Here is a 13018-nt window from a genome sequence, read left to right as displayed (position 1 = left end):
GGACTCTCACCCTTGTCATTTGGTATCTGGTCACGTTCAAACTTTGTGAGTGACTGTGGCATGGTGTCGCCATTCATAGCCTCTATCGCGTAACCGCTTGCTGCTTGCCTTGCCGTCTGTACGGCCTTTGCACAAGTTTTGATGCTGTCTTGGGCGTAGTTTTGGTGGATGTCGAACAGGTCATGGTGCTCTGATCTTGCAAGAGGCCTGTTGCTCTGCTCATTTATGACAACGTACGTTTTGGCTGCTTCGTCACATCGTCCTTTAAGGTGCACTTCAGTCAAGTATGTCTTGGTGCGGCATCTACCTTTGCAGTTTCCTTCACACACCTTCGTGCATCTCGGAGTGGCTTGGAATGTTGGTGCCTTCTCCTCCTCCGTCTCCCCGCCATGATTCGATGCAGGGTTAGAACTCGGTTCGGCATCATCTGGGTGTACGGCATAGACACTCTGGTCGTTGCCATGTTCTGTACCCTTGATAGGTACTCTGCCATTTTTGGCAGGATGATCTGAATTCAATTCTTCTACACGTGTGGCTGTTTCCTTTCTCAGCCCATGCAGCATCGTGTGCTTCTCTTGCTTAGGAGTAAGCTTCATACTTGCTATGGCATCCTCGGAATCGGATTTCTCCGTCCTGTGCCGCTCAGGGCGGTCATTGGACTGGGTAAGCTCTGCGCTCCCCAGATCTTTGCCGGTCAGACACTCTGCTGGCTCATCTCTTGCTGTGGCTTTAAGTCGAGCCGCTGACGTCACTGCCGGTTGGTTGCTTGCGCCTTTCCGACACTTGATGCGGAGTGTGGCTGTCCAGCTCCCTCTGGTTTAGACCAAGGGAGTTCAGCTGATATTCTGCTTGAGAGCGACTGCTCCGGTCTCTCTTGCTTCTGCCCTGTGCGAGGGCTTAGACTTTGCGATGAGCGTTCTAGCTCGTTTCCCTTTCACTTCAGCCCTATGTGAGGGCTCAGACTCTGTGGTGAGCATTCTTGCTCATTTCCCTTTTGCTTCTGCCCTGTGCGAGGGCTCAGACTCTGCGGTGAGCGTTCCTGCTCGTGTCCCCTTTGCTTCTGCCCTGTGCGAGGGCTCAGACTCTGCGGTGAGTGTTCCTGCTCGTGTCTCTCCTGCCCCCAAGTCTGCGTGAAGGCTCGGACTCTGTGGTGAGCGTTCTTGCTCATTCCCCCTTTGCTTCTGCCCTGTGTGAGGGCTCAGACTCTGCGGTGAGCGTTCTTGCTCGTTCCTCCTTTGCTTCCGCCCTGCGCGAGGGCTCAGATTCTGTGATGAGCGTTCTAGCTCGTTTCCCTTTTTCTTCCACCCTGTACGAGGGCTCAGACTCTGCGGTGAGCGTTCTTGCTCATGTCTCTTCTGCCCCCAGTCTGCGTGAAGGCTCGGACTCTGCGGTGAGCGTTCCTGCTCGTGTCCCCTTTGCTTCTGCCCTGCGCGAGGGCTCAAACTCTGCGGTGAGCGTTCTTGCTCATGTCTCTTCTGCCCCCAGTCTGCGTGAAGGCTCGGACTCTGCGGTGAGCGTTCCTGCTCATGTCCCCTTTGCTTCTGCCCTGCGCGAGGGCTCAGACTTTGCGGTGAGCGTTCTTGCTCGTTTCCCTTTTGCTTCCGTCCTATGTGAGGGCTCAGACTCTGCGGTGAGCATTCTTGCTCGTGTCTCTCCTGCCTCCAGTCTGTGTGAAGGCTCAGACTCTGTTGCTGAGATGGAGCGTCTCTGTTAGCGCCTCTTTCTGGAGCGAGTGCTAGTGGTAGTGCATCCGTGTGCATGCTTGCGTGTGAGTCACTGTCGTACGAGCTTGCCTCTGTAGTGTGCTCTGCTTTAGGCTCATTCATCTTGGGTGCGTTAAACTCTGACGAAAGTAGATCAGGTTCCTCGGTATATGAGGGTTCTTCTGACTCAAATTGCTTTAATGTGCTAGTAGATGATGGGGTGTGTGCCATCGCATGAGCTTTGGTTCTTAGTGCAGGATCTTCAGAGACAAGGCGGTTAAGTCGTTTCTTTCTGTCATTCTGATCTGCAGCAGCTTCGAGAGCCTTGGCCTTTGCCTCTAGTGAAGCTAGTTTTTTCTCTTGCTGGAGCACTTCTGTGATAATGTCTCGCCCAGCTTTTTCACGCACAGTCTCAGCCTCCATCTCCGCCCTTATGCGCGCTTCTCCAACCTCCATCTTGGCCTTTCTGCGGGCTTCCTCAGCATCCAGCGCAACCAGTTTTAGCCTCAGGGCGGCTTCTTGTGCAATGTAAGGATACTGAGCCTTGGCCACCCGTGCCATAACCCGCGCCTGAAGGGCCGCCGACCTGGCTGTCGATTGGCTGGAACGGCTTAGTTTCTCGCTGTACTTTTCTTGCTTTGCTTGATAAAGTTCCAGGAGTTTCTGGGTTACCTGGCAAGTTCTTCTGCTCTTGAACAATGCGATGCCCTCTGGCCATTTCTGTGCGCCTGGTGCAGGGGACACTTCATCTGGTCTTGTCTGTAAGGCATTAAGTTCTGCCATCCTGCCCTGGTTTGCTTATCTGTCTTTATTAAGTGAAAAGTCAACTCTTGTGTGCAGGGGGGCTGGGGATGTAAGGATTACCCAGCACGAAGCAGTTTGTCTTTCAAGCTCTTGGATTCAACTGGATCAAGTTTCACTGTTATGTTACTGGGCAAAGGAGGAGGGAGGGGGGACTGGAGAGAGTAGCTCTGAGTCAGGGCTGTCGCTTCAAGCAGTAACCTAGCAACAGATTGCTTCCCGCCCTTCTTGCCCAAAGACCTTCAGGGCTCAGATTTCTGAGGCTGGAGGGAGAGGGGAGGGGGACCTTCCAAGTGTCTTCAGTGATCACAGAGGTGTGATATTCAAACAAAGAGCTAGCTGCACATTCTTTTCAAAGCTTTGGTTTTGAAAACTCTGCAAATCTTTTCTGCCTTTTCACAACTTAGCCTTTCTGATAGCTGGGACAGACCGACACTGCTTCTTCACAACTAAGCTCTTCTGATACATGCTTTTAAACTTTAAACAGTCCGATGTTGCTCTCTTTGGCTGCAAGTTCACTTAAATGCATCTCAATTAACATAGGCAGTGCAAGCAGAGTCACTGATTTCTTTAAACACAGTGCAGATGGCTGTAAGTTTTAATTCTGTTTTTTTTTTATTTTTTTTTACTTTGCTTACTGGTTAGCCAGATGAGAAGGGGTCCCTTCTGTGCAGGAGAGGGTATTTAAATTGATCACTATCAAGAATGCAGGCAGACACTGGATTCAGTTTAAACCTCCACGATTTTCTGCTTCTTTCACAAGCTCCACTTATCTAGTAAATGTATTTTAACTTTAACAGATCATCCAACATTGCTTTCCTTATGGCTTCACTAGAATGCAGATCAACTAACATCCAGACAATGCGCAGTTACTGATTTTCCTTTTCTTTTCCACACACTTGACCCTTCTGTTCTCTTAAAGGCACAGTTGTCCTGCTCCAAACTTCCTCACAGCTATTCAGTTATAATTCTGGATTTTTTACTGTCATGACTCTTGGGGCTTGGTAATTATAAACCCCAATATCATGGAGCATAACCCTGGCGCAGCAATCACCTGAAGTCTCTATTATTTTATAAAGTCTCTTTTATTGAATAAATCACAGATAATTTACTCACAGATAGATGTTCAGGATGCAGAGACTTCTTAATCTGGAGGCTGTGGGAGGTGGAGATCTGAAGAGAGGTAGTTGTATTGCAGGGGGAGGGGAAAGTAGTTGAACAGGTAGAAATAGTCCAAAGCTGGGTGACTGCAATGTGCAATATCTCATTTGGAAGAAGATATTTACAGGGTAAAAAAATCCAGGTTCGTTACAGGGAGTGCGAGGGCTTAGACGTTACAGGGATTTTCAGCAGGACAGAGCTGTCTGGAGCGAGATGGTGTTGGCTCCATGCCCTGGCTATAATGGAGGAAGAAGCCCCACATGGCTGAAAGGACAAGGAAGTGGTGGGGCTTCACACAGGGAGGAGCAGATAGAGACCAATGGGGGACAGAGCCTGCTATCGGATAGCAAGGGGTAGTCCTAGAGATAGGAGGGAAAGGTCATACCTGGCTGACCTCTGATAGTAAGACTGAACAGGAAGACAAAAGAGCCAAGCTTGGCAGAGGGAGAGGGAGAGAGAGAAGGTCTGAGCAGCCTCACAACCAGTGATAGCAGTTCTTACACAGCCAAACAAGTGTGGTTGCACTGCCTGTGAACTACATTACCCCCAGTGCATTGCTCATGTATTTCTCCAGTGGGGAAACTGCAGCAATGATAGTCCTTGGGACTGAGAATAACAGTAAAGGCATTACATACATTTTAGGATCACGTTATAAACTAGTGCGAGGCTGTCGGAGGACAGAACAAAAGGCTCTACAGAACTGCCCTCCTCTAAAAGCACATAGTCCCTCCACTCTCCTCCATCCACTCAGCCTCTGCCCTCCCTCTCCCCTACTTTCATGGAGCCTCTGTCCTCCCCAGTGGCGTAGCCATGGGTGGGGCGGGTGGGCATAGGCCCACCCACTTTGGACTCAGGTCCACCCAGCAGAAGTACAGCAGTGATGTGGTTGGCAGGGATCCCCAAGCCCTGCCAGCTGAAGATTCCTGGCATCTCTTCCTCTAGGAGATCGTGGGGGATCACTTAACTCCACTCCCTTGACCCTTCCCCTTTTTACCTTTAAATCCTTTAGTTCTTCACCGGCAGCAAGCAGCAACACGTTCCCTGTGCTGACACCGGCCCCGAGCCTTCCCTTTGATGCAACTTCCTGTTTGTGGGACCAGGAAGTTGCATTAGAGGGAAGAGTCAGAGCCGGTGCAAGCGAAGAGGAATGAGTTGCTGTTCGCTGCTGGTGAAGACATAAAGAATTTAAAGGTACCAGGAGGGCAAGGGAGTAGAGTTAAATGACCCCCCAGATTGTCTGGGGGGGAGGGAGAAATGTTGGGGGGCGGCAGGGGGCAGGGTTGTCATGCCCACGCATTTTGGGCTCAGACCCACCCAAAATTGGGTGTCTGGCTACGCCCCTGGTCCTCCCTCATGCTCCCCCTTCCATTCAGCCAAAGCGCCTTCTGTGATTCTTTCCCCCAAATCAGCATCTGTCTCCTCTCTGTTCCTGCCCCCCCCCCCCCCACACACACCCATCCCTGCCGCTGCTACTTTTATAGATGAGCAGCAGCAGTGGCAAAAGAAGCTGCAGCCACGTGAGACCAGACTCTCCATACAAGCGGCTATGGGCTGTGCCCCGGAGGCCAGAACAGGAAGTGATGTCTGGGGAGCAGAATCATCAGCCATGTATGTGAAGAGTCTGGTGCCGCATGGCTGCAGCTTGTTTTGCCAGTGCTGCTGCTGCTCATGTAGAGAAGCAGCAGGGGTGGGTATGTGTGGGGGGAGCAGGAATAGAGAGGACTAAGGTAGACGCTGGATTGGGGGGAGTAGTAGTGGTTCAGGTGATGGCAGGAGGGAGGCTGGGATTTGCTGTGGCACCCCTGAGTTTGCTGCGGTGCACAGTTTGGGAACTGCTGCTTTACTCAAATAAAAACACATAAATATTTCACTTTTTAATATTTATGGGGCCAATATTCAGACCACAGGAGTAAGACCGGCACTGAATATCCGGCTTATTTTTGGGCAGTTTAAAGATAACCGGCTAAGTCAATATTCAGATTTAGCCAGCTATCTGTAAACTGGCCAAAGATATACCAGGTTTTCACATGGCCAAATATGGCTGCGAAACCTGGTTTAAAAATCGGCGGATAGCCGGTTCTATTGGAAAATACAGTCGGCTATATGGTAGCCGCTAACCAGGGATATTCAGCGGAGGAAAGCTGGTTATTCCCCACTGAATATCGATGGATAGCTGGTTAAGCACTATTTAACTGGTCAGCAGCCATTCTGACTAGTTAAATAGCGCTGAATATCAGGGGATATGTGTTTTTTTTTCTTTATTATTTGAATTGTCTTTTATTACTGACTTTATGCATGCATGTCCACAGTAATTTACTGCCCCTGAAGCAGCCCTTCTGGGAGAAAACATGGCCCTGTAGGACATGTGTGTATAAAGACCTGACAGTTTTAGTAGTGAATAAATGATACTGTCTGCAATTCTACTTGGTCTGCTCTTTATTTACCATCTAAAACAGGCTTTACATGAGGAAAATGCTTTATAAACTTTTTGGACCTGTGGTTCTGACCTTCCTACTCAAGATATTTAGAATTATTTCCTTGTTAGGACATAATATTAATAAGAAAAAAATTGTTTTTCAAGGTATATAAAATTACTTAAGAAGTTCCTAGAATCTGCAGAGAGATACTTCATGAAAGAAGGAATGGTGAACTACTATGTCTTTACTGATAGTCCTGATGAAGTGAAAGCTCTCAATCTGGAAATAAGCAGAACATTGAGGATCATCACAGTTCCTGAATACTCTAACTGGGAACAGGCTGTTCTGGGAAGGATGGAGGTCCTCAAAAACCAAACTGAACTGTTATTTCAGAAGGAGGTGGACTATCTAGTCAGTTTAGATACAGATGTAGTGATGTTGAACACTATAGGAGTGGAGATCCTTGGGGACTTGGTAAGCGTGATTCATCCTGGATTTTACCATAGTCAACGTAAAAATTTACCGTATGAAAGGCGCCCAGCTTCTCGAGCTTTTATTCCCGAAGATGAAGGAGATTTTTACTACCAGGCAAATTTCTTTCTTGGGACAGTGCAGAGGATCTACCATTTGACAAAAACATGCTATGAAGGCATCCAGATAGACAAAGCCAATGGTATTCAAGCAAGGGTCTTTGAAGAAAGTCACTTTAACAAGTATCTTGTCTACAATAAACCCACAAAAGTGTTGTCTCCTGAATATATATGGAGCAACAGTCTTGGGAGCCCAAAGGACATAAAGATTAAACGGGTGAACCATGGAGATAAACATTTTTAAAAAGCATACGTGAAGCATGTATGTATGTGTGTTTCTAGTGGTGTTGTTTCTGTACATGTCTTTGTCTTGGAGGAGAGAAGTGAGAGAGAGATTTGAATGGTGCAGTATCCAAACATTCTATTGCAGTGGTTCCCTACCCTGGTCCTGGAGGCACCCCAACCTGACAGGCTGGGGTGCCTCCAAGACCAGGTTTGGGAACCACTGTTCTATTGGATTGGAAAGAATAATATTAAACCAAGTGCAAAAATAAATTAATCTATTAGATGCAGCTGACAACAGATTTCTTAGAGTGGATTTACAGGGTGCCGCTGTCCCACAGCCAGGGCTGGATTAATACCATGTTAATCCCCAAACAAATATACATTTGTAGGCCTCTACCATGGACCCCTATTTACTTCTTTTCTCAACCCCTATATAGAATATCATTTGTTGTTTCCATGCTCCCCATTGGGATCCTTGTTCATGGGTTTCAAGAGTGAGGAAAGCTGCAGGGCTTAGTTCTGGTATGGTGGCAACAGTAGATTGTGACTAAACATGGGGTCTGTGAAAGCAGATGCTTCAAATGGATTGTCCAAGTGGTTAGTGTGGTGAGATGAGAAATAGGGATATTGGGAATTCATTTTCATACTCCACTGCCTTTGGTACAAAGCAGAGATGCCAATGATGGACACCCCCACAAAGGGAGCTTGAAGACTGTGAACACAGATTTCAGAATTCAAAGTTGACTCAAAGGGTTAAGTGTACAAGAATGATAAAGAGAAAGGGATTTTCTGTGCAAGAATGATAAGGAGAAAGGGATTTTCTGTGCATTATGTGTATTAGTAGAAGAAGCGTGTACCTAGCAAAGGTCAGAATTTGCATGGACAGGAATGATGCATGTGATAGAAAGAATGTGTTTGTCTCTTGGCTCAAAGTCAAAGGGAACAGACAAAACAAACTTTTTGTTGTAAGTAGCTGAAGTCAATGTTCTGTCTAAGCTGGGTAGCTGCATGGTTACACACCTTTTAAGTTGCTGCGCAGCAAGGGCACCAGGACCTTCCCCACCTCCCTCTCCCCTTCCATCCAGCATCTGCCCTCTTTTTCTTCCCCCTTTTATCCAGGATGTGTTTTCTTTCTCCCCCCCTTCATCTAGTGTCTGCCCCGTTTCCTCACTTCCATGTAGGATCTGCTCTCTTTTTCTTGAAGGGAGGAGCGGAGAGAGAACGAGGACAGACGCTCGATGGAAGAGGGAGAAAAAGAGGGCAGATGCTGGATGAAAGAGGAGAGAAAGAAGGCAGAGGCTGGATGAAAGAAAGGGAGAAATAGGGCAGAGGATGGATAGTGGGGGGCAGGGGATAAGAAAGAGGAGAGAGTTAGTGAGAGATTGGGGAATAAGAGGAAGTGGAATAGGAGATCCAGGGTGAGAGAAATAGATGGAAATGTAGGGACAAAGCATGTAGCACTACAGTGAAACACTATTCTATATTATAAACCTGACTTTTCATAGACTTAGGCCATGTCAGTTTCCATGCAGAGGCTTGTTCCTGTAATAGGCTGCTGACATATCAAGGCTAACCGAGGCAAAACAACTAACTTTTGTTTACTGTGCTGGGGACCTTCATGGACAAGAAGAAAACATCTATGATGGTAAGAGCTGGGATCTTGGGCCCCCAAAGACACAATACTGGAAAACATCAGACTTTGTTATTCTAGTCAGCATGGCGCCAAACCAGAGGAAAGGGTATAAGACCCCCTTTCATAAGCTATTAGCTAGCTGGCTGTTATCTGGGACAGTTCATATGAGAGCTGCTATCAATGATGAAGGCCCCCCACCTGCATGCTCACCTGCCTGGGCAGAGCTACTATATGCTGACCAGCCTGAGTTCTCTAATGCTCGTAACCTTGGGGTCATCTTTGACTCCTCTCTCTCCTTCTCTGCTCACATTCAGCAGATTGCCTAAACCTGTCGTTTCTTTCTCTATAACATCAGCAAAATCTGTCCCTTCATCTCTGAGCACTCTACCAGAACCCTTATCCACACTCTTATCACTTCTCGTCTTGATTATTGTAACCTGCTTCTCACCGGCCTCCCTGTTAGCCATCTCTCTCCTCTTCAATCAGTCCAAAACTCTGCTGCGCGACTCATTTTCCGCCAAAGTCGCTATGCTCACATTAGCCCTCTCCTTAAGTCACTTCACTGGCTCCCTATCCATTTCCGCATTCAATTCAAACTTCTCTTATTGACCAATAAGTGCATTCACTCTGCCGCTCCCCAGTACCTCTCCACTCTTGTCTCTCCCTACGCCCTCCCCTCGGGTACTCCGTTCTGTTGATAAATATCTCTTATCTGTCCCCTTCTCCTCTACTGCTAATTCCAGACTCTGTTCCTTTTATCTTGCTGCACCTCACGCCTGGAATAGACTTGAGCCTGTATGTCTAGCCCCCTCTTTGGCCGTTTTCAAGCCCAACTTAAAGCCCACCTTTTTACCACTGCTTTTGACTCCTAACCACTGCTCACTTGCCCTGTCCTTTTATCCTCACCTCTTTATTCCCTTACCCTTAATTGTTCTGTCTGTCTGCCTGACTTATCTAGAATGTAAGCTCTTTGAGCAGGGACTGTCTTTTTTTGTGTATGGTGTACAGCGCTGTGTATGCCTTGTAGCGCTATAGAAATGATAAGTAGTAGTAGTAATGCTACCTTGCCTGATTGTAAGGTGAAACCCACTTGCCAGCCTCTGTCTTCGCTCCCTGACTTTCTATGGATCCATGAGTGTTACCATCTGTCAGGTTGAATTGATTTCTTCTTAGTGCTTGGGGTGTCAGCTGTCCTATAATCTTCAGGACTAGGGGCTAGTGTGCATTATCTTTGCTTTGAAATCATTGTTCTACCATCATTGTGGGTAATTCTGGAAAAGTATTGTCTTTGATTACATTTTCTGCCATTGTCACTAATAAAACAGATTTTTTATTTGTCTAATACCTAAGCCTTGTGTCCTTTCCTCTCAGTGTTTATAATTTGAACTGTTCTGAATTTGGATTGCATGAATGGGAAGTTTGTGATCTAATCCTAGAGTGCTAAAATTACCATTACTTGTCATATTTGTACTTCCCTCTCTACCGAGACAGGGTGATTGTGTTTAGTTCCCACAATTTGGAGGTAGCACCTTTGATTTATAATTGTTTTATACCATTATATTACCTAACATCTGAACACATTTCTAGGTGTGCTTTCTTTGAATAACATTTGGCAGCTGAGTAGAGTCATAAATGTAACAGCTTGAAGCCACAATAACATGGGTTCCAACTAGCCCAGCAGAGTTATGGCTTAAGAAGGAGCAGTGGGAGTTAGCAGAGACCCAGGTTTTATTGGCCCATGCCCAGAGTGGGTACAATCATAGCGAGGAATTCTGGCTTTAGTACTGGGAGTCAGAGATTACTTAGTCCGTCTCTCTGATACACTATTTATTACATTTGTACCCCGCGCTTTCCCGCTCATCGCAGGCTCAATGCGGCTTACATAATAACAAGAGAATACAATCTATAGTAACAGAATCAAAAAAGGAGGTATGTGATAGGATAAATGAACAAGGAGTAAATGGGATAGAAGAGGTCAGAGAAAAAGGATAGGGATATGTATTGTGTATTTTGTGCCCTCCTAAGGTGTGAATCCATCTCTAATTTGGTTCACTTGCCACGTAAATATGACTTTTATAATGAATCCCACTTCTAAAGGCAATTTTGAGCAAGAAGCAGACAGGTTTGAGAACCAAGGAGTACCTTCTTCAAGGAGGAAGGAACCAGACAGGGTGGAGGATGTGACCCTTTCAGACAGACAGAGATAGTCAGTCAGATGTGCTAGGGTGAGACAATTAACATGTCAATCAGTGTCTTCAAAAGGATACCAGAAGTTTCAGCCAAGGACAGGAGTTACAAGAGATCCATCTCCAGAGGTGGAGAGTAAGTAAGGCTGCAGGGAGCCTTTCCCCCTCACCTCCCACTGAATCCAAGCATGTAATTGAACCATTATCACTTCAGTAAGGTAAGCTGTCAATTTGCCTTCCTTGTTTCTTTAGAAGAAAATTATGCCTTCTTCATGGTTAGAACATAACATATGTAACATAGTAGTTGACGACAGAAAAAGACCTGCACGGTCCATCCAGTCTGCCCAACAAGATAAACTCATATGTGCTACTTTTTTGTGTATACCTTACCTTGATTTGTATCTGCCATTTTCAGGGCACAGACCGTAGAAGTCTGCCCAGCACTAGCCCCGCCTCCCAACCACCAGCCCCGCCTCTCACCACCGGTTCTGCCACCCAATCTCAGCTAAGCTTCTGAGGATCCATTCCTTCTGAACATAGTATACTGCATTTTTGGAAATGTAGGCTTCAGTATAAAGTTTCTTATCAGTTACCTTGAATAACGTAGATTTGGCGCTAGTAAAGAGGTCTGACCAGTGAAGCATCCCAAATAAGAATGTAATGGAATTAAGTGTTTTTGGAGTTAGGATGATCAAATACTTGGAGCTAACACAAAAGAGAAACATTGGCTCTCTCGCCCATTATCAGACACAGGGCCTTTCACTTGTAAAGTGTTACTACTGTCTCATTACCTCTGTCTATCCCCCTCACCCTGTCACTGAGCTGTAATGACAGCCTGACTTAGAGTACTCTGTACTATAGTGCGCTGTTTTCTTCAATGATCTGATGAAGAGACAACAACTCTTGAAAGCACGTCACAAATATATTAAGTCCAATTACAAGATCTCACCTACAAGTTGTACTTTGACCCTTATTTCCACATACCTGAGTGGATTAACAGAGTAACCACAATAATTTGCTGGTGATATCCACAAACCTTCTGTCCCGTGGTTTCTCTGTCCCTAGAATCTGTCAGCTCAGTGCTACCATTAAGTCCATGACCATCCCTTGAAAGTCTATTAGTCAAGACTTCAGAGCACTCTGTCTAAAAGGGAGTTCATCTTTTTCCTACATTGTCAAAATAATAGATATTTAAAGCTCTGTCTGTGCTTTATAATTTACCCACCCCCCACATTTCATAGCGGGAGGCTGGCGGAGTATTTTCTGCACATCTCTTCTTCTCTCCGTGATCTTTAGTTGTTCTAACACTATGCATTGCAAATCAGAAAAAACATGATGCCTCTCTAAAAAAATGTGCCGCTAAAGATTCATGTAGCCTATGCGCATGAATGCAATGTCTGTGCTCTATTAATCGCGTTTTTAAAGATCTTGACGTTTGTCCTATATAGTACAATTTGCATGGACACATTAACAGATATATCACATTTTCAGAAGAACATGTGGTTTCTGCATGGAGTGGATACACCTTACCAGTATGAATATCTGTAAACTGAGTGGAGTCCCACATTACCAGACAAACTGAACACGACTCACATGCCCTATGATGATCACTCCCTCCCAATACATCTCTGCCTCGATTCTATATTTCAGCTGTACACATGTCATTCAAATTAGCACTTCTCTGATAAGCAAACAAAATTCTCATTTTCTGAAAACAAGGATATACCCTAAGCATTGGAATATGTATCTTAACTTTCACAAAACTATTGGTGTGGACGTTATAATTTGTGACAAATGTTAAAACTTCTTCCTCCCCAGTCTGATCTATCTTAGAAGATAACAACTGTTCTCTATGGTTATATAATGCCCCTTTATTGGCACACTTTACCAGCATTTTGGGGTAACCCCTATTTACCAATTTCTTAGACAAAATGGTTGCCTGATGTTTAAATTCAGTAGTAGAGGATCAAATTTTATGGTGTCTCAGAAACTGGGCAAACAGGATATTAGATTTACAATGTTCAGGATGCAAACTAATATAGCGCCACAGAGTATTACGGTCAGTAAGTTTTACATACACTGCCATACCTAATTTCCCATTTTCAAAAGTGATCCAAATATCCAAAAAGGAAATCCCTGAGTCACTACTTTGATGGTATTATGACAATTGTTCAAATAAATCACAAAAAACTCCAGTTCTTCCCGAGTGCCCCTCCACGACATAAAATGTTGTCAATGTAGCACCACCAATAAATAACAAGTTGGAACCATACAGATGTAATATGTCCATTTTGTTTCAGAA

General features: G+C 45.6%; 1 protein-coding gene across 1 annotated transcript in view; it reads left to right on the top strand.

Moving 5' to 3' along the window:
- The window catches only part of LOC115466334 (histo-blood group ABO system transferase 1-like), a 31337-nt gene extending 22479 nt beyond the window's left edge, over positions 1 to 8858 (top strand). Inside the window, exon 4 of the mRNA XM_030197513.1 lies at positions 6247 to 8858. Coding sequence (XP_030053373.1) covers positions 6247 to 6916 — 670 coding nt within the window. The 3' untranslated portion in view covers positions 6917 to 8858. The remainder of the gene's footprint in view (positions 1 to 6246) is intronic.
- Positions 8859 to 13018: the final 4160 nt, after the last annotated feature.

The sequence above is a fragment of the Microcaecilia unicolor genome, chromosome 3 (assembly GCF_901765095.1).
Source record: "Microcaecilia unicolor chromosome 3, aMicUni1.1, whole genome shotgun sequence".
Classification (NCBI taxonomy): Eukaryota; Metazoa; Chordata; class Amphibia; order Gymnophiona; family Siphonopidae; genus Microcaecilia; species Microcaecilia unicolor.
This window is presented reverse-complemented; position numbering and strand designations above follow the sequence as displayed.